This window comes from Ambystoma mexicanum, chromosome 7p (genome assembly GCF_040938575.1).
Source record: "Ambystoma mexicanum isolate Mex_15411 chromosome 7p, UKY_AmexF1_1, whole genome shotgun sequence".
Lineage (NCBI taxonomy): Eukaryota > Metazoa > Chordata > Amphibia > Caudata > Ambystomatidae > Ambystoma > Ambystoma mexicanum.
This window is the reverse complement of record NC_090939.1, coordinates 321613981-321636907: the sequence shown is the minus strand read 5'-3', so window position 1 is coordinate 321636907 and position 22927 is coordinate 321613981. Positions and strand designations below refer to the sequence as shown.

At 45.2% G+C, this 22927-nt stretch overlaps 1 protein-coding gene across 4 annotated transcripts in view; it reads right to left on the bottom strand.

Annotated features, from left to right (window-relative positions):
- Window positions 1-22927, bottom strand: part of APP (amyloid beta precursor protein) — a 682213-nt gene that overhangs the window by 419134 nt on the left and 240152 nt on the right. For all 4 annotated transcript variants that reach the window (XM_069636377.1, XM_069636379.1, XM_069636378.1 and 1 more), the window contains exon 3: window positions 11307-11436. In XM_069636377.1, the coding sequence (XP_069492478.1) occupies window positions 11307-11436 (130 nt within the window). The remainder of the gene's footprint in view (window positions 1-11306; window positions 11437-22927) is intronic.

Genomic DNA, 22927 nt, shown 5'->3' with positions numbered 1-22927 from the left:
CGGATGTCTCTTCGATCACCAACTCCCCAATGAGGTCATTATCTTAGGGTCCCATGTTCCAGGAGAGACATTTTCAAGTCTTGGGCTTTATGTATGCAAGCTGGGGTTGAGGGAGTGGGACTTAAACCCACCTGGGACCAATGATTTATAAAAGGAAAGTCCAGAACTAGAATGGGGCTTCTCTGCGACATGCAGCATTGTGTTAATCCCATTCCACCTCAGTAGGATGCCCTGCGTGTGGGGTTCTGAGCTCACCAGGACTGTCAACTAGACACTGGGATTAGATGGAGGACAGCAAGAATAAATAAATCCAATAAACACACAGCAAACGCATTATAAAACATCTCGGCCAGTTCTGGCTATATCTAGGGTAGGTAGAAGGTCTTTGGAGCAAGTTCAAACTGGTATCCCAGCCATTTCTGCCTGACAATGTTCTGCTACAAACGCCCCCTCCCCAACCATGCTCACTTCCGCACACTCTCCTGGGCCAGCGATCCATGCAGCCTCTCTTCCCAGCCGCATCCCTTCCTTTTCTAGTTTCCGGGCAAACAGCTCCCTGCTCTGCTACAGTTTCTTCCCAACACATCACGCCTAGGCAGCCATCTCGCTGCCGTCGGCTCCTGGACAGCTCGGTTTGCTACCATCCATTGGCTCTTTTAGGTGGGTCCGTGTGCTGGGGTCTTTCTGGCAGTAGCTCAAGCTCAGGTCCGTTTGGGTTCCCAGGCCATTTCTAGGAACTCCACTTTAGTCCTTTGGAGATCAAGCTCCAGGGGTCACCTCAGACTGCCTAACCCAATTCCTGCCTGGGTGTTGGTTTCATCTGCTGGTTCTGTCCATCCAAGAGAGCATCTATATCATTTGAATAGTGGAGGAAAGGGGCATGGGGGGGGGGAAAGTAGGTAGGTTTCGGTTAATTGGAGAACGAGGCAGCAGGAAATACATTAACCTACCTACAACTGATGAACTCGAAACAAAATCCCTATCACATCAAGACATTCCAAGACTTGTGGCTGTGAATACATAGCCAGTGCTTTGGGGAATGGGTTTGGGGTTTGTGGGTTTTATATTGTGAAAGCCTCCGTTGTGGAGGGACATCTGGTTAGTTTGGTCTTTACAGGTTTTATTACATCAAAGAACTAAGCTCCAGCCCGCAGCTCTAATCTCTCCTTTATTGCTCATAAGGCATCGCCGATTTCAGAAAAAAAACTTTAGGGACCCATGTAAACTTTTTCAAACAAATTTCTGTTTAAAAGGATGCAGCTGATGTTTGTTGCTTAGCCATCACCAATATTATCAAAACTGCAGACAAATGTGCACATTTAAAGGAATGCACTAGGTGGCCATGTTCTGCTGCCAGCCTCGCCACATAAACAAGCCTCGTGATAATTCCAGGCAGTTCCGGAATCCATCACATGGTCCCACCTACTTGGCTCAAACTGCAGGTTCGCTGGGGCGTGTCAGCTTAATAGGTTTATCGCGACTGTGTGCCAACAGTTCTGCGATCATTGGGGGAGGGGGCGTGACGTGGAGCTGGGGGGGGGGGGCTGCATAAGGAGTCCCACGTCAAGGAGGAGCAGGCTGATAGAAATCCCACAGATATTTTACAATACACATCGCTTGTTAATTGTCAACATGTTAAGATTCTAAAGCAGACGTGCACAACCTTGACACACATGGAAACACCATCATCAAAAAGTGGCATCACGTTCCGCCATGGTATGTATTGTGGGGCAAGTAAGTGGTAGGACGGTCTGCTCATTCCTTGAAATAAATCAGTGCTTGAATCTAAAGTCGTTTTTTGTTTCGACCTCTTGTGCTGTAGATCAGGAGTGTTGCTAGGTCTGGAAAAGATCCGGGGCTAGATAGATTTTTTGGCTGTAACCCCAGAGCTTCTACCAGGGCAACAAGACCTGGGGCTATAGGCCCCTCAGCCGCCCCCACCCCCTATCCCCAGCAAAGCCTCTGCTGTAGATAGTATCTGCTGGTGTCTATTTAAGGAAAGCACCCATTGGCCACGGTTTAATGACAGGTAACGCCCACTAGAATCGTCAAAAGATAACGATAGGGTCTGACTCTGTTGGCTTCCATCACAAGGAATGCTACTTTCCGCGCGCAATGCGCAACCATTGAGGCTTTCACGTGCTTATTATTGCCAATGATGTGTCTGGAGTGAAAGTACGGAGCACTCACAAAAGGCCAGAGAAAACAAGAAGGTCTCATCTCCTTTTTTCAAAACCGTGGACTGCATTTACTACCAGGGGACAGATAAAAAAAAAAATGTGCAGATCGCACCCCCGAGCCCACAAATTGTTACTGGGGCAGACATTTGTGTAGGAGAACAAGTGTTTGAGCTTAAATGTTTCAGCGAACACTGTACCCGTACGTATGTATACCAAGTGATTGGTTCCTGTGTTTTTCTACATCGTCTTGTATATTTTATGTGTTTTTAATTTTATTAACAAAACATGAAAGAATGTGTCGAACTAAAATTAAAAAAATTGGACACATTATGAAAAATGTAAAAAAGGTGTTAATTTTGCCTTAGATGTGCTTGACAATTCGAGGTCACAGGTTCTTAGAGAGATAAGGCATGACATTTAGAGCACGTTCTGGCATTCTCACACCTTTGAAACTGTGGCAATTGTATTCCTGATGAAATGATTTACCGGGCGAGATAACCTCTGTGATATAAGATTGTGATGTTGCCCCAGTCTCAGAGTAAGGGACTGTCCTTGCGTCGTAAACAGATCGCACATAGCACATGTAATAGCTTTGGGCCCAATGACAGTAAAAATAGGCCAGTCGCCGCAAGCCCACAGCACCCAGGAGTGGCACAGCACCTATTTATGGTGCCGACATCTTTCACTCACGCTGAAACTGTTGAGCGAGTGTCAAAGAATGCACGTGTGCCCCCTCTAGAGATCCCACCTCACCTTGGCATTCTGGTTGGCAGGGTCGGAATGGGGCATAACATTGTCCCGAGAGCCAATGAAAAAGTGGCCCACAGTTGCAAATGGCAATTCATTCCCTTTGTTGTAGACTGCTTCAGTAGTACCCAAGGGAGAGGTTGCTTATAAAATGTGATGCAAATTGAGCATTATAAATAATATTTATTCAGTAACACTGGTCGAAGCTACTAGCAGCAAGGTGAAGTACCTGATCAAACTGGCCCACATGGGTCAAAAAAGTCTCCCACTTTGACCAAACAAAACTCGCCCATATTAGCATTTTGTGTTTTAAGGTTTGGCCATTGCCCTATAGGATAGTCCGAGACTGGAAGGGCAGTGCATGTACCTCCCCTCCAACTCCTGATCCCTCTGCCAACTCCTCCCTCTCTCCCTCCGACTTTGCTAACTTCATCCAAAATTCAATCCCTACACCAAAATATTCTCCTTTCCCCCTCCTATGCTCCTCCTCCCACCACCTCCTCCTCCCCTTCCCCCGCTCGCATTTCCAACTTCTCCGCTTGCACAACCAACTTCTCTGCCTGCATGTCCAACTTCGCTCCTGTCACGCCATCTTGCGTCTCCCTTCTGTCCAAATCTCACCCTACTGCTGCGGTCCCCTTCCCAAATCTCTCATTCCTAAAATCTACCCCAACCCGGTTCCCTACCCAAGTACTTTCTTTAATCCCTGCCTCTCCTCCGTCACCTTTCCTTCTGCATTCAAACATGCCACTATTCCCATCCTGAAGAAACCCTCTGCTAACCCTTTACTCACTTGTAACTTTCGGCCAATCTCGCATCTCCCCTTGCTTTCTAAGATCCTTGAGCGCCTAGTCTACTCTCAACTCTCAGCTTTTGTAACAACTCACTCTCTCCTTCCTCCCTCCCTCTCAATCTGGATTCCACCCTAAACACTCCACAGAGACTGCTCTCACTTCCGTGCCCAATTCCCTCCTTACTGCTCGCTACGCTAAGCAATTCTCCATCCTCATCCTCCTTGACCTGTCCGCTGCCTTTGAAACCGTCGATCACCCCTTAGTCCTCAGTACCCTTTCCTCCTTTGGCTTCAAAGGCTCTGTCCTCACCTGGCTCACTTCTTACCTCTCCAATCGTTCCTACACTGTCTCATGGGGCGGCTGCACCTCTTCCAGCATCCCCTTGGGCTATGGTGTCCCCCAAGGCTCGGTACTAGACTCTTTTCTTTTCACCTCCCTTCTCGTTCCCATCATCTCTTCTTTCGGCATTTCCCAGCACTTCTACGCTGATGACACCCAACTCTCTCTCCTCCTCTAACTCCTGATCTTCATCACTCCCCATCTTCCTGACTTACAGCTATTAAAAACTGGACGTCATCCCATTTTTTTCTCCCTTAAAAGACAAAACGGAAGTCCTCTTCTTTCCTTCTAACACTCTTTCCCCTAACCCTCCTCCTTCTATCCACTTTCCCCTTCCTATCTCCCCCGCTCTACCCATGCTCGCAATCTTGGTATCCCCTTCGACTGCTCCCTTTTCTTCTCCCACCACATTTCTCTTACCTCTCGTTCCTGTCGGCATCAGGCGTACAACATCCGCAAGATCCGATCCTCACCTTCCACGCTTCTAAACTCTTAATCTCCACCCTCATCTTCTCCCATCTCTTCTACAGTTCTTCTCTCCTCTTTGGACTCCCTGCCCCTCATCTGACCTCCCTCAAATCCATCTACCACTCCTCTATCCGTACTCTCTGCCTCCTCGGCCCTCGCAACTATTTCATCTTCACTCTCTTAACTTGGCTTGCTTCCCTTCCAAACTTAAATTTCACTTCCTATTTGGTCTTCAAATCTCTCCATGACCTTGCTCTCCTCTATCTCTCTTCTCTCCTCTCTTTCTACACTCCCTCTCATTCTCTCCGCTCTACTGACCTCTTTTTACTCACTGCACCCCCTACCCCCGTCTCCTTCTGCTGCTTCAGTTCCCTTCAGCTCTTGGCCCCCCCCTAAACTGAAACTCCTAACCTCCCTCCATTCGCTCCATCCCCACATACACCTCCTTCTGCACCTCCTTGAAGACCCTTCTTCACTCCCCCTTGACCTCCTACTTCTCCTCCCCTGTCCCCATAATTTCCCTTCCCCTCACATCCATTTGACCGTATATCACATAATTGAATCTTATTCTCCTTCACTACCCACTCTCCCTTCCTTCTCACCTTTCCCTCACCTCAAATATCCAAGGAAACTGTTCTACATATTGGTTTGGCTCATGATTATTAACTTGCTTCTTCCATTATTATATCTTGTTATATTGTAAAGCGTTTTGGATTAAAGCGCTATATAAACTTAATAAACAAACATAGACCAGGCAAGTGAAGCTCACAAGTGAAGACCTGGCAGGCGAATACACCAGGCAGTTGACATGGCATAAAGGAACCTGGCAGGAGCGTAAACCAGGCAATTTGCAAGCCCCAAGAACTTTAAAAAGGAAAGATTGGTGTTTATTTATTGAACCCTGGAAAGTTTGATGTTAAAGAAAAATATTGCTATCCAAACCACAGCGAAAGTTGCATTTAGTAAAGACTTAGATACTTGGTTGCATAAACAAGAATCTTGTGAGTCCAAACAAGATACCAAAGAACTGTTTACATAAGTGACCATATTTGCAATTGAGAATCCATGGGAAGGTAACCCCGCCCCCCACCAAATCCCCTGGAACCAAAGGCTAATCGCCTTGGAAAACATTTTTGTAATTATACCTATTTTAGTTGTGAACACTTTTTAGCCAATTGAAGATATTATTCCTTACACATTGTAATTTGTTTATAGTATGAAGGTCATGATTGGAAAAAAAACAGTCCTTGTGTCCAAAACGTCCTGTTATTGACATTCCGACCGACAGACAGATCCTTAATTTTTGGTTTATAGGCAGGGAAACTACTCTTTAGCATAGGGACAGAGGCATTTTCCCACCCCTGAGTGATTCAATAAGTGTTAAAAAGTGCATCACTTTCGTATTTAGTGTTCACAGGAGTATTAATCTTCAAACAGGAACATATGGCTGTGGGCAAATCACTACAGTCATGCAGTCGCCATTTCACAAATTGGCCACATTTCAGTTAATAAACATGGCCGTCAATTGTGTGCATTTTTCAAAATAGCACACTCCAATAAACTCAACATAATACCAAGACCTGCAAATTTAATGGGTCACGAAAAGGCTTCCGTTATTTAATACTCAAAAAATGGCTTGTTGTATCTGGATCTTTTTATCCACAGTAAACCCAAATACCTCACCATGGCTGTGGCTACACAAACGTATCGAAAGAGCACAGCGCTATGTTGGTCATTTATGTTGTGAAGTGCAAACATGATGGATTACACTCAACAGAATCTGGGCTGATTGATAACAGTCCTCAGAGTGACTGTCACGGTCCCCCAGCATTATAGGAGCTATGAGTTATTTCCAGGCATTTCAGTCTTGACTCCCTGATTTGATCTGTTCTCCAGGTCAATATATGAGATTGATGGATTGTCCACGATTATTAAATGACAATCCAACAGAGATACATTGACCAATGAAATGTCTACATTACAGACCAATGGAAATGCACCAATGAAGTCAGGCAACCATTTTACCCCCTGACAAACCTCTACATGTTCATCACTGCATGCCATGCATGTACCTCCTTGCACGCCGGTACTGCTGACTGAACAGCAGCAGCCTCACTGGGTGGGGGTGGGGGGATGGTAAGAAGTTATCTACAGTATGTAGCATTTACAGGTGACATTTCTTTTTAAGTCACGAGCCAAAGAAAAATGGAATAGACGTTCGATGCTCGCGGTTTCCAAGGAGTAGCACAAATATTTATTTTCAAATGTTTGAGAAGCATTTTAATGTGAACTTTCAAAATCCTTGGCTAGGGATGAAACTGTTCAAGTATTATGGAAAGGTAAGTCATCTCCCCCTGTAACCAACTGAAAGAGTAGCACTTTGAGGAACTACAGTTGCCATACCAGCAAGCTAGCCACCCGAGGAGTAGCTACACATCTCTGTGATGCAACGCCAAGCATGGCGGCTCCATCGCAATGAGGACACATGTCTTCTGTGATCTTGATGCGCACATAATGGACTGCGAGAAGCCAATTAGAATCAGACAACGGAAATCACGGGCACTAAGCTTCTCAAGCACAGAAATGATATTCTGGTAATTCAATCAGAGATGTTTGCAACAATCAGTTTGGGAGAGAAGGTAAGGAACGAGCCTGACACTCAAGAAGATGCCTTCAAATACAGGCATTAGCATTAATTGGCAGCTTTCACTACACTTATGCTGAATCCTGCATGCCGCATGTCATGCAGAAACACAGAATACATGTATTTAAATTAGCGCCCGATGTACGAGGGAGTGGAAAGGAAACGCAGCTGACCTTCAAATGTCAGCATTTTCATCTTTGCAGCGATGCTGCGTGTTCATGCGGCCGTGAAGCTTCCGAATAGACCTCTGGGAAACGGTCCCACCCGGCTGTGATCATTTGAATATTGCCATCTCAAGGGCTGACTCGCCACAGCACAAGCATCGCATGTGAGGCAGCCAACCGCCTCGCAACTAGCTCCGGGATCAAGTCAACGTGCGCACCACCGATGTGGAGGCAGCCTCCAGAGGTAGTGCACCCTGCGGCAGCAGCCTTGGACAGCTTTCCCGCTACATTAATATGTCCAATAACCAGGCAAAGGACATCTTCGCATTACTTCATGCGAGCTATAAAACACACACGCAAAGACTACAGGAGGCTCAACACGTAGTCTGGGCATAGATCGAGTACCTATCCCTCCAACCACTTGCACTCCCCTCGGTGCCACGCTGTACGGATGCTATTGCACATAGTGCCAATTAGTGCATAAGCACAGTGCAAAGGGCAAATTAGGATTTAGAAATGAAATGAGAATGATTTTATGCAGATTGATTTCATGTTATCCAATGTAACAGGTGAATGGATGTAATTTGTGGTGGGTGGTGAAGGGGTAATACGAAATCCAGTCTTATTACAAAAAAAAAAATCCATGATTATGTTGGTGTTGCTTGATTCAGGTAAATATGCGCAGTGCATACATTGCTAGAGCCATTAAGCACCCACAGAAGGGGTACATTGGTTTGATGGTTGATCGCCTTGTCACAGGACCAGGCCCTTCCTAATCTCAGCAAGCCCCGATGAGGAACCTCAGCTTCAACGGGCGCATTTTGCACAATGCCCCACTTATTGTCATGCGTGCCGCCAGGTTTAGGGGTAAGAACAAATAATAATAATAATAATAATAAGCAAAACCTTGCATCACCGACTCCCGCACCTTGCTCATGTCAGCAGGGAAGGCTCTGCACAGAAACAGAAAAAAATGTGTGCCTCCGGGAAGACGAGCGCTTTGGATGCATAGAATCATGTTGCTTCAGAGCCCTAATAACGTTCAATAGCCCATTTGCCTCGAGAGCTTATGCCACCACTGGCAGCTTCCTTTTCCTACTAACCAGGCAGTGTAAGAATGACTGAAAGGGCAAATCTGAAGAATGACGTCACAGCAGGTCAGAAAATGCAGCCAAATATCAATCAAATCCCTACCGCGAGTGTAAGCCCATTTAAACATGTGGTCACTGAACAGCTCTAGGGAGCCTGCGCGCAGCCGCTGCAGCAGGAGGGCCGCCTCTGGGCAGGCATAAGCAACGGTACGTTAGTACCAAAACATCGAACTGAAACCAGGGGTGGACTCGCCTAGAGGGAACTCTAGAGATTTCCCGGTGGTCCTCTTTTGTGTGGTATTTCCAAATTTTCTCATAGAGAAAGCATTGTTCTTGCTGAAAATGTGTCATATGGGGCCACTTTTGGTCCCCAGTAATTATTTCCAGGGCCTCTTAGTTCCCAGTAATTATTTCCAGGGCCTCTTAGTTCCCAGTAATTATTTCCAGGGCCTCTCAGTTCCCAGTAAATCCCTGACTGAAACATATGCGGTAGGATTCTAAAGGAAGTTGTGAGGTACACAATGGAACAAACAGTACCCTGTAACAGCTCTGGTTAAATGCACCAGGTTATAAAATGTGTAAATAAAGGATTAGGAGAATGGGAGGCAATCTGCCTAATTGAGAACTATTTTGGAATTATGAAGAGCGCACAATCCTGCATTTAAAATGTAATAAATGCAAAGATGTATGGTTTTATCCAATGTATATGGGGAAAGGTGTCGAGCCAGGGTCCCCACCTACACCATTGCTGCTAATGGAACATTCCAAGCTGCCTTACAGGAAGAGTTTCTCTGAGGAGCACTGAAGTTGACAGTTTGTGGCCGAGGCAGAGCTCACGGACAAGAACTGTGTGGCCCTGGGAAACCATCCCAGTATAGATGATTCTTTGACCTCCCAACAGAGGTTCCAGCTGCCCAGCTTCCCCTCTGACTGCCTGTCTAGTCCCATTACAAGGATTTCTTCACTTGCATTCTATGTAATACCAGTGGCCCCGTTAGTGTAGACCGCAATGGACGAGAAGCGCGCGAAGGCGGCACCGCAGCGCTAAGCTTTTGCTGATCTGTAGTCTGGAGCGGGGTCAAGCCTGGAGACATCTGAACAAGTGCCCACCCGGTGAAGGGTGCAGTGAGTCTAGGGCATTCGACTCGGAAGAAACCCGGATAAGCAGCGACTGCCACGATTTCCAGTAGGGTGAACATGCCATTTAATTCTGGATTGGTTCTAACAAAAATGCAAACCATGATTTCTCTAGCCAACTGTACACCCTCCCCGCAGGCTGCCACTGCAAGCTTGCTTTATTTTTGGTACACAGGACTCGGTTAACAACCCCCCCCCCCCCACCGTCTACATCAGTAGTGTTTTCCCGCTACCTGTTGGACCAAGGCCTTTGCCCCCACCCACTTTGTCTGTACCAGTGTAGGTGTACCAGTTTTCAGACCCCTTGCAGGAACAAAGACTCAGGCAGGCACACAGGACAGCACCGCAGAAAGTACGTCTGTGCGTTATATAAAGGGGAGAGGTGCGTATCCATGGTCATCTCAATTGGAACTGTTATAATCGGGGGTTACAATGATGCTCCACTTTGTTTATTGTTGAGGGTATGAATAAGGACATTAGTGTCTGTTTCAAACTGCCATTCTGTGCGAGATTTGTCACTTAGTCTCGTTCACCGGTAATTTGGATAACCCCTAGCACTCATCGTGGTGGTACACCATATATACACACTCAGGTTTGCGAAACATCAAAGGATTCAGGTGGTGTGCAATATTTGGCAGAAACGGACCATCTGCTATGCAGATCCAGCGCCATTACAGGTCCCTCTGGACATCTAGGAACTGCATGCTCTCAGGAAAGCCCGACCCGAGGGGAAAGGGCAGACTGCTCCAGTCTGTACGAGTGGGTAAAGAGCAATTCAATCATGTAAAGAGCACGAGCATGTTGAACTTCGTTTGGACCCAAAGGTGGTTCTAGTTATAAAGACCCAATGCATCATCAGTGGGATTGCTGTGAGCAACAACATTTATTTAAGGAGAGAAAGAGGCACTCGTTTCCTAACAAATCTGTAAAGGTCCCGTAGACGCACATGCATGGTCTACATTCCTTTTGCCCAAAATCACCAGCTTTCAGGACAGCACTGAAGAAGTTCCTTTAGTTTTATACCTTATGGCCATACATGTTATAGCCCTTTGATGAACTCCTGACACGGCAGGAAAGTGCTGATGGTCTTGCTAAGACAAAAGCTAGAAATCTAGCAGCCAAGATTTGAACAAACCTCTCCTTCAGGTTTCTCTTCACAAACTTGTAGAACGGGCTTGTCTCTCAATTCAAGGCTGCACGTCATTTGCTTTCAATGTTTAAAGTCCAGAACGAGCTGTTGCAGATGTATGGCCAAATTAAATTTTCACCATAAGAGCGCCTGGAGGAGGTAGCAGTGGCGATATAAACCAACATCATCAGCAGGCCATCCAGCACAGGTATCACATTGCAGCCTAAGACACAAACTTTCTGGGTACATTATACAACTCTGGCCCAAAGGGGGACAAAACCAGTCTTGTTTGCAGTCCACTTAAAGTGAGATCAGGGTGAGAAAGTCATTAGGCAAAATGAAGAAAAATTCTGTTTAGGGAAGACCCTGCTTATCATGATCATTGATTTTTTTTTAGCTACCTTGAGTATATTTCATACAGAAAATGTACATTGTGTATGGACAGTGGTAAGAGACATTGCTGCATACATCTGGAGCCTAAACATTCTAGACGCTCGCCACAACCGTGCTTGTTTTACAAAATACGCATGGCAAGTATTCTCTTATAATACCTGTATTTTAGGAAACCATTTCCTAGCATGTGAAAGAGATAACCTTTGTACTATGAACTCACCCAGGCATCGGTAGGGGACCACAATATGGGGGTGATTCTTGCACTGCTTGCGCCCTCTCTTGCACCAATTCTGGATGGTGACCGGCTGGTTTGCTTCAACAATATTAGTAATCTCCAAGTCTGGATACACCTAAAATGAAAGGAAAATATTTTCAATTAAATATAATGATATTTCCATATGGCCTAGTCACAGAACAATGCATCACTTCATCTCAACTGACAGATTCTAGGCTCTGGTCAGGATAAAGGCAGTAATGACATTAGCCATGCCTGTATTCAACACAGATGGGTTGAATATACATTTAGAGCACTTCTTGAAAAGCTCTCCAGGATCAGTCATGGTGAAGCACCCTTCAATGGACTATAACCGGAAGGAACAGAGTAAACTTGTGCCCTCATTAAGGGAGTAGTAAGAGCGCAGAAGCCCACCAAACCCCGCAACAGTAAAGTGTTTCTCTGTAGCTTTCAGAAAGTGTAAAAGTTGAACATGTAGATCTGAAAAAAGTGAAAACATTGGGGAGGACTCCAAACTTTGAACACGTGGTAAAGAATCTAAAGATCGCCTCCATGGGTGGAGCTAAGGGAGGCACTGCCTATTGGCTGAAGAATAAGTGACCCAAAACAACAATAAGAATAATAAAGTGAATGCAGTTTCTTTGGTTTTCTATTAATTTTTTAAACTTCTTAAAGTTACTGAGGATTCACAGCATGACACTGAATATTTTGACAGCCTGTGAATCTATGAAAAATCCAAAGCTGGAGAAATGGTAGAGCCCAATTACATGATTTCAGTTTTGGCTGCATTAAGACAAACTGTTACCAAACGTAAGAGCCTGTACATGAGCCAGATGTGACAAAATCAAGTTGGGGGCAAGAGCAGAGTCCCCTCCATGTCTGCAGGTCATTTGTCTATCAGCTTAAGACTGAATGTAAAGCAAGGTTGATAGTTGTCCTGCCAGCGATGAGAGGTAAATGTTATGAACCAAGAAGCTAGAGTAGAGCCTTGGGGGACTCTACATTTAGAGATCAACTTATAAACAAAAGGACCAGACCTGACCTGGGTCCTCTGTGCGAGATCCACCTCAGAACCCTGCCTGACGCTGAAGGATACGTGCAGCCGGTTAAGCAGAGTGGCATGGTTGACCATGCTGAAAGCAAAGGAAAGGTCAAAGAGGATGAGAAAAGCAACAGTTACTGTTTAGAGACTGAAGAAGCTTGTCTAACAGAGGACAACTTTCTTCATTCCTATAGAGAAGTGGTATTCAAACATTTTCATGCAGAGGCCCCCCTAAAGTAAAAATCTTGGTTCCGAGCCGCCCTTGTGTACAAATATTGTCAGGCCCCGCCCACCCCAATGCTATATCTGCTTATATTTTCTATTAAAAGCAGTCGCTATACTTCCTTTTGGAAGAGCCTCGCCCGCCCCCCCCCCCTGCCATCTACCCCTCGGACAGCATTCGGCCCCCCCTGGGTGGGCCAGCCCCACAGTTTGAAGAACACTGCTATAGAGGGATAGAATTCCAAATGTTGGTCATGGAATATGCCATTGACCTTACTGAAGGAAAGAAGTTGTGATGGGCTTCTTTTCCAGGATTTTGCAATGAAAGAGGTGATTGGAATGGGACACTAGGTAATAGAAGGGATTGCCAGGTCATCAGAAGGTTTCATTAAGGATGGGCAGGATCCTTTTGCTGTATCCCCTTGGTCTATGGAGTGAGCAGTTTCTACATCTAGCCAATGTATAATATTGATGCTTATGATAGAGGGAAAATCTGTAAATTTCAATCAATAAATGCAAGATGGTGACCCTACAATACTGAAGTGCCCTGCGAAATGCAAACTATCAATGAAATCGATGCACTCTACATTACTACTTTCCAAGCCCATACTCCATCTGCAACTATCCTCTGCCGACAGTCCCCCTCAGATCATGAATCCGGTCCTGGCACGTGAAATCACACAAGCTTCTTTCAGTTGTGCTCGATCACCGCCTTCGTCAATGCTTTTGTAGTGCTCCCTTTATGTGGGTCTTTAAAGATATGTCTGTCCTCCATCTCATTTGACAACACCTGGCATGTTTTTACTATACCTATTGGTGCTTGAGCAGTTACCATTTGCCTACAAGTGCACAGCAGTTGCATCCTGTTCTGTAGACACTGGAAGTCTTCTGGTATGAGAGTACCCATGTACCCTGACACCTCTGTAAACAGATTAGTTATCCTCTAGAACGAAACCGCCTTAGCTGTAGCTCGCTCACCCACTGCAGGGTTCCAAATTAAGATTAGATAAACAGGAGCTACAAGCAGCTCCTGGATATCCAGCATGTGCCAGTGGACAGGAGCTAGCCACAGGGAGCAAGGAGCCAGTACATAGCGTTCCACGAATCCAACTTCCACAAAAGATGCAGCCATATAATTTTGTCCATTATTTACAACCCCTTAGGATTCAAACATTGTATAGCTAATCCGTAATCTTGATTTATAAATTCTACCAAATGCACAGATTTGGATTCACACAGGTGTGCTTGTTCGGCATCCGTTGGCCTGGGTAGTCCAAAGTAGCTCTTGGTATCAAGCTAACCAGACTCTTCTAGGCTACAAGCAGGAGTTAAAATCGCTCCCAGCTCCCCTCAATTTCAAACCCTGTGCTGCTGCGCGCAGCATCTTCATACTCAGTTCTGCAGCCTCAGATATTGCCACGTAGCTTGCTCAAAATGGTCTGTGCTGCAGCATTACCATGCAATGTCATCACCCTGGGGGTTGCTCATCTGCCTCACCCCCTCCGCTGTTCTTCTAGCTTCTCCCATTTCGGTTGATTAGCCCGGTCTCTCACATTACCTCAAATCAGACTGTACCACTCCCTCCAACTTAGTTCTTGCATTGCCTCCCTCAGCCCGTTAATTGAAGCACCTTCGTAATCTGCTCTTCGCCCAAGCCCCTGTCATTAAGTGCCCCATATATACTTTTGTATTATAGGCCGCAAGAGCACAACTGGCTCTGAAAAAGAAAAGGACCGCCTGGGATGTTTCAAGGAGCGCACACGGACTGCATTCTCCACATATTCAGTCAGGTTGAGGAAGGTGGCACTCATGGGCTTTGTTCCAGTGGCAAGACAATGGGAACCACTGGGAAATCATAGTAAGCCTCATCAGTTGTACCAGGAGGCGTTGGACATTCCATATTTGGCAGCCGATACCTAGGTTATAACTGGCCACTGCTCAATTTCCCAGCATTTCCTTCCGGTTCTCACCCACAGCTTTGCGGGTATGGTCCATAACGGCTCGGATTTTAATAAGGTTTGGTACGCGTGGTAGGTCTTCGTCAGCATCATTAAACACCTTCAATTATAAGTTCACCTGCCACTTTGGCACCAAATGTAGTCCTTAATGTGGAAGAAAGCTGGGGGTGTTTGTAGAAGTAATAATGGCTAGGATGCATAGCGGACTAGATAATTACAGTATTGTACAGGTGCATACCAAGAATTGGCATGAATAAATGGGAATCACAAGAACTAGGTCAACCTGAAAAAAAGCCACATTGTAAGTGGCTAGATTAGATTTAAAGACATCCGTTTACAGCAAATGTAAAATAAGGCTGCAGCATTAATGTGTGCTAACAGGAATGGAGTGAGGGCCATCTGCGTCACTTGTTTTGTCGGACTTCTGTCACCGCGTGTTTTTTAGACATCGCCTGAACCTATGTGAAGAACATTCAATTCCATCTTTATAGCTTGTACTGCCATTTACTTCTCTTTCCGTGTCAGTATTTTTATCCAACCAGTAACATGCCCCCATTATGGAGCATAATTTAAAATGATCAGGAGAGCTTTGTCAAAACAATATTTCACACGGGTCAATTCAAATTTCCACGAGTGGTAAATTCAGATTCTCGACGTGGAACTTAATTGTGTCTACATGCCGAATAACTAGCAAACATGAAAATAGACTTGTTCATGTTCAGTGAACCAGGAAGAGATGTTCACAGTGCAGTGAATTCAAACTATGGGGCTTGTTCGGGCAGAGCTCGTTTTACTTTTCTGGAATGTGCAGGCCAGTCAAAAAGGGTTTAGAGAGGCAGTATTGGATGGTCAGGAATTTCACCCATCAGCACCCCTAAATCTACATAGGGTTTCCCTCACATCACTACTAAACTATACCACGAACAATAATTTAGTTTGTAAGAAAACATGAAGTGCGTTTGGCAAGTGCAGATAATGGAATAATTATTGATGGTCCCCAACTATCGACATCGTCTGCATATTCGCGGGGTGCTTAACGTCGCGCGGGTAACGCGCCACCAACCTGATGCGTCCGCGTTAAGGTGGGTGGGTGGGCGGGAGTTTACTGCAGAACAAGGCAAAGGGTGATTTACCCATTTACGATGCTAGATCCCACTTTCATGAGCAGCCCTCAGAGGCAAGCACTGCTACAGGATTTCCTCGCGCAAACCTTCCGCAGGGCGGACCCAAAACACAAATAAATCACGAATATGGATCCAGGCTCTCAAATACGCACGAGTTACTAAAGCAAGAAGTGCTTCTGGGGCTTTCCGACAGGCCTTGAAAGGTTCATAAAACACTACTCCAACCCCCAGAAGGAAAGTGTAAGCGTGCACACGTGCTGCCTATTTATTTCTTTAATGCGCATGACCAGCAAACACTGGAAAAAGATGCAGAGACATGTTTCAATACAGAAGACACGTGACAGGCCGTTAACATGTCAACGGTTCGATGGGATCGAGATTGACGCAGTCTATTTATCTCGTACCAGTTGTGGCATGTGGCCGACGCAAAATACCTTGCAAGTATGGCCGCTGGGGGAAGAGGCCTGTGAATGCTTATTCTGTTTTCTTTTGCTAGCCTCATATCTCAGACCGGCCTCCTATAAACCTTAACGACTCCCTCCCAGATGCTAGCGATGTGACATGGGTCTGAACGGGTTAGTCCCAGGTCAAAACTGCCACAACAAAATGACGCGAGACCGTGCCCTGCACGGTGATGCAACTTCTCGTGTTCTCCATTCCTGTTAATGACGCACACAGCGTTTTATCCCAGGTTACAGTCTATTTTAACTGAATTGGGTTTGGGAATTTATTGTGACTTAAATTATTGGTTAATGTGCAATTAAATGTCAAGAGGAGTACGTTTTGTTTGATTTTAGCAACAGCTTGCTGCCAACAGACCTGAAAACACTTTTAGTCAAGAAGTCATCTCTTTCCCTCAACTGGCTTCAAAGCATTGCAGACAAATTAAAAGGGGGCCTGTTGAACAGGCTGTGACATATTTCAAAACAATTAGCTCCCTGTGAAAACCCAGTCGCCAAAGAACGTTATTTCTCAATGATCCCATGTTCAGTAAACGTGAACAGTCGTCATCCACTGCCACGTCAATGTTTTGGCGTTTGTTTAAAGGATAGTTCCGGGATTTTTTTTTTTTTTAATTGTCCCTACGGTTCGGCCATGTGTTTTTAAGCATAAATCGGTAGATCGTAGAAAACTTTCCTATGGACCTTACCCGACTTTTCGTCCATTAACGCACTCGAAATCAGCCGCCATTTTCTAATAATCCTATCATTTCCCCCCATCGCCCTGGCTCACCTGCTTTTGCGGCACTAAATCAAATCCCCCGCCCCTGAGCCTGACATCAGCAGACGCGTACCGCCCATTTCCCAACGCCAAAGCACGTTTCGTGTCAACAATCGCTGCGCCTCAGCTAATGAAGTGTCGCCATGGAAATGGCAGGACGCCTCTTTCCTCTATAAGTATAAACACACCGTTTCACAACACACAGCAGCAGATTTTTGATTCCATTACTCTCTCTGTGTTTGAGTATTCTGTGACTCGTTTCTGTGCTCTGGTCAGCTACCTTCGCCGCTTCTAGGCCTTGTGAACACCTGTACCATCTCTGTAAATTATTTTACTTTCTTTACCACACAATGGCTACAATAATGCCGTATATGTACGAGCCCGAGTACACTGAGGAAGAACTACTGGAAAGGCAAGCACGCGAAAACGATGGGGGTTCGGACGGCAGTTGGGAGGACCAGTCAACGGATGAAGAGCCTGGACCATGTCGCATGGACGGCGTCTCCACCTGGTGCACGTGCAATCGGTGCAAGCTAATGCCAACTGAGGAGAACTGCTGCTGCCGTGAAAATTCCGGGTGCTTGGCCTACATTTCGGAAGGCGAGCCAAGTCCGCAATGCATCACCGAGCTGCCAGAGTTCAGGGAAGCCTGCCTCTCACGGACCGTGTTGAGGATGATGATGGTGCTTATGCACGAACTTCGCGGCACTGTTCGTCCGCGTAATCCGAGTAACGAGTAAGTATACTCTGGTTGTGATGTCAGTGATGCCACTACTATTTCATGGTCGTCTCCCACATATAAAATTACATCTACATATCATTCGAATGCATGTAAATTGGTTCCATATTGTGTATTTTCTAGATAGAATTTTTTTCAAAGCAGAATCGACAGTGATAAGAAAGTTTTGTCATTTTAATACAGTTTGCATCTTTCATTTTCACAGGTGGTACAGGCTGGTGGCCTATCGTTGCTTCACTTGGTGGCTTCACGGGAGGCTCGGACACCGCGTTCGGAGAGTAATACCTGCCTGTGCGGTACTTGCCATTAGACCACATTTCCCCAGCGACAGTGGACAATACCGCAGATTTTCCCCGGATGTGCTGCAACCGGAACTTTACAATGTGTAATGTTTATTATTTATGTTCAATTGAAATTAAGATCTAAAATAAAACCCAACATATATTTTAACAATGGTTGTTTTGATTTTTTAAATGAATCTAGTGTGTCTCCATTGACTAGTCTTCCTGTGCCTTGTCTTGTCACACCACATGTCTCCGGCCAGCATCCTCCCTCACGCTGGCCGCCCACCTTCAATCCACATAACCGTTGAACCCATATGCAGCAGACATACATATGTTATTTTGCGGGTTGGCATCAAGCCTCGCGGCCTTGCCTCCTCCCCCAAAAATACTTACCACACCACTTTGTTCAAGCGTTGGCAATAAAAGGAAGGCCGTTGGATTTTATTGATACAAAACATGGTTATAGGTAAATAATCCATATGGTTGATCATAATAAATCATCCTTTTGGGCACCGGGTACAGAGATGACCCCCTCTGGCCCGTGCCGTCTTGCCACCACAGGCCAGCCTGCTGCTGACTAACTGCCTAGGCATCCAGGGTCTCCAGGGTGAACTGCACCCATATATTCTCCTGGGTGGGTGAGGTATTTATAAACTCACCACCCTGCCTTCCATGTACTAGATCCTGCAGCCTGCCTCTTACATGCAGTTAGATGGCCTCTCCTTGGTGAGGCCCTGCGGCAAACGAGTCTTGTTTGCACGACCACCGCCTCAATCCACCCCCCCCGCCCTATCAAAGGCAGAGTTCGCACCGGGGTACTTGTGCTGGCAAGTGGAGCTGTCAGGGAGCGATAAAGGCCAAGAGGTGCCAAAGACCATGTACACTTCAAAGTGGTCTATAGAGCATGGGTTGTTGTTCCCATGTCTACCTCCAGACCCCGTGTCTCCTGCCAAGCATCCCCCCTCACGCTGGACGGCCCCCTGCAAACCGCATAATGCCACGACATATACACGTCATTCATTCACAAGCACACCCCTGTTTCGAATTCTTTATAACCCACTTCATATTCTAATGAGAACTTCTTTGCGCTTTGCTAGTCAACCCATGAAGGTGCTGGTTATCTGCTCTTCGTCTCTGTGAACTTCCGTGACCACTTCGAGGAAACTCGTCAGTTTGCAACCTGTGAACTGCTCCCTGTTCTACGACAAGAAACTACTCTGATCCCTGCATCTAACTGTTTGTTCGTCAAGGTAAGGCCATGTACCATAATCATTTTGCGTCCAATTTCTTTTCGTTCAAGACAGTACATGCAAGGAACTAGTCACATGTTCTGAGTTTAGTCAAATTATCTTTCTATTTTTTTAAAGTTATTCAAATACTTATCCGCATGTGAATAACGTGTATAGTTCCAAGAACCAAAACGAACCTTGCATTGAACCTTTTATGTGTCATTTAATTTTTTAACACATTGGTATTCATAGAGAATTGTTGATCTTTACTTTTCAGAACTTTCCACAATGCCTGCCTGTTCCATTGGCGGTTGCCCTTCGAAGACCCATAATAAATCTGAAGGTACTATAATGCATGTTTTCCCTAAGACAATAATAGATCAGATAAGATAAGAGAATGGGTCCGATATTGCGGATATCCACCGTCTGAGCTTGAAAGTAGAGTCCTAGAAGTCTTTGCGGACAAGAGGGGTGATCGATACCGCATCTGCAGCAGGCACTTTAGCTCAGACATGTACTCCACATCATTGCTAATAAAGAAGAACACACCGCGAGCGAGGCGAAAATTGCTCTCAACCGCTATTCCCACTCTATTCGTCCACATCCCTCCACTGGTGAGTCAAGTTTACGTATTTATCTCTCGGCCTTGCGGTAGTGTGTAGCATTAGCTAACAATAATTTCCCCATTTATGTATCCACTCAATATGAAGGCGGAAGATTCTCCATCCGTGTTGTTATTGCAGTCATCAGCCACTTCAAGCGCCTATCGGGTAATCTTACTTAGCTATTCTGCCACTGACTTGTTTTAGGCATGTAAATCAATAGTTTTAATTTATCGTGTGATTATTTTACCTAATGGTACACCCTTGTACTCGTCCTCTAGTCTTTGTTTTCAGTTATTATTATTGTTATCCAAAATAATGCAAGTACTGTCTTTCAGGGAGATGCTGAGGAGTCCAACGTATTGACGACAACCGTTGATGTCACTCAGATGCTCGAGGTACGTTTCCGGACAGTTCCATCGATGGAGATCATAAGATCTTGCATTCTTGTAGCGTGATTGTTACACACAATGTTTCTTTCGTTTTTAGCCATTGATATGTCCTTCTGACGTCGCCCTCCTATGTGTCTTCTTTTTTCAATATTGTGTTCATTACTAATGAAAGTCCTATGTTTCAGGGAGTCGATGGAGCATTAGTCCAAGAAGAAGGGGGAGCATGCAGTTACGGGTCGGCGCAACAGCTTGCAGAAGTGTGCACCGCAGTTACATCGTCCCTTGATGTTCTTATGCATTTCGAGGTATGGATACTGACAGTTCGATCAAGCGAAATCATATGACGTGATTACATCCGCTATACTTCCTTCTTTATTAACGCAAGTACAATGTTTCAGGGAGATGACGGAGCTTCTTCTACAAGAACATCACCCCTAGTAGTTGATGCAGATATCTGGGTGGTGACACTTCCAACGATCGAGCAAATCGAATCATATTTAGATATCCATTATTTATTTTAGACAACTGATCATTTGTGCAGGTCTATTTAGATGAGCCGTTGACGCCTGCACAAAGTGTATGTTCTTTTTAACAAAATAGAAAACCATACTAATGCAATTACTGTGTTTCAGGGAGTTACTGAAGCATCATCTTCAATAATATCATCAATGGAAGTCTATGAGGAGCCCGAGGTATGGATCTTGACAGTTCCATCTAACTAGATCAACAATGCGTGAATAATTGTCGTTTGAATGTTCTACACAAAGCGTTCATTCGTGTTTTGCTATTGAGATGTACGTGGGTATTGGTCCCCAAGTACATTTTGTGTTTTCAATATTATTATACATACTAATGAAAGTTCTATGTTTCAGGGAGTCGATGGAGCGTCAGTGCGTGATGGATGTGCTTATCATGAAAATATAGTCGTTGCAGCGCAAGAGGAAGTGGAGACATGCACACACGAGTCGGAGCAACAGCGTCCCGATGTTGAAGTTCGAGGCAAGAAAGTTTCAAAGAAAAGAAAGCAAAAGAAGGTTAGTGTCCTGGTCACTATATTATGTTGTTTTTCACTGTTAATAGTTCAATACTGTAAGTTGTGTTTAAACTGAACATCCCTTTTCCAATCTGTCCTCTAGTTGCGAGTGGGTGTACGAACTAGATCTACACAGACAGTGAAGCGAACGAGAGATGTTGCTTGTCAAACCTTTTGGCAGGGACTTGAGACTGGAGATGCATCGTGCCAATGGGAAGAATATGAAGTGATTGACAACGGAGCTATACCACATCCAGCCATTGATAGTGAATGTCCTCCTGGTAGTTCGGATGCAGTCGGGGATCAATTCACAGAATCCACACCCGCAAAAACTAAGACCGCGAGAAAGTTGAAGAAATTGTTTTATTCACCCATCGCCGGAGAAGGAACAGATGTTGCAATGGAAGAGAATGAAGTGGACGACAATGAAACACCATCAATATCACTGAACATAGCGGAAGACGATATCAGAGATTCTACCTTTCATGTGAGTGACATGTCCTCAACGTTACAGGCCGAACCAGCTGGGATGCAGAGTGACAGTATAAGGAAAGAGGCCAAATTCATTGTATTCGATAGTTGTTTGATTGATATTATTATTCGGATGAAATGTGGGCATTCGGTTGGTGGGGAAGTATGTGGGGAGCCATTGATTAATGTGACTCGTGCAATTCGAGGCACTAACCTTAAAATACATGCCACCTGTACAAAATATCATCCTTTCTCATGGTCTGCACAACCCATGCTGGGGCAACTGCCAGCAGGCAATCTACTTTGTGCAGCGGCTGCACTTTTTAGTGGTTCAAGTTTTAAAAAGTTAGAGTCTTTCTTTCAGTTTGTGGGAATCCATTTCATTGCGAAAACTCAGTTCTACAAATACCAAACCGATTATCTATTTCCAGCCATTAGCGAAGCTTGGAGAATGGAAAAAATGTCTATTGATAGTACATTCGCGGGCAAACGGTTCAGGCTAGCCGGTGATGGACAGTGCGACAGCCCAGGATTTTCAGCCAAGTACTGCACCCACCACTTTCAGGACATGGAAAGTAAGAAAATTGTGAGTTCGGTGGTCGTGCAGGTGTCACAAAGTACATCCTCAGTGGCCATGGAGAAAGTTGGCTTTGTAGCATCATTGCAAGAACTACAATCGCAGGGAATGGTGATCGACCTGATAGCCACGGACAGACACGTTTCAATTGCCAAGACAATGAGAGAAGAGTACAAAAATATAAATCACCAATTTGACGTTTGGCATCTTGCAAAAACAATCAATAAAAAAATGTCGGCTGCAGGTAAAAAAAAAGATGTGCAAGGTATTTCACAGTGGTCCAAGTCAATCAGCAACCATCTTTGGTGGAGCTCAAAAACATGTGGAGGGTCGTTGGAAATTCTACTGGAAAAATGGCGGTCAGTAATGCTACACTGTAGCAACGTTCACCGCTGGACCACAAACCAACATTTCCACAATTGTGAACATGGCCATTTGTCCACAGAGGAGGCACGGAAGAAGAAGTGGTTGATTCCTTCATCACCCACTCACAAAGCCATTGAAAAGATTGTATTTGATAAAACTATAACAAGAGATTTGAGGGGACTCACGGAATTCTGCCACACAGGAGATTTGGAGGTGTTCCACAATATGTGCCTAAAGTACAGGCCAAAACGATTGCATTTTGGCATGGAGGGCATGATAAATCGGACTCTTCTAGCGGTCTTGGCACATAACCATAATGTTGGCCGTCAACAAAGTAGGACGACCG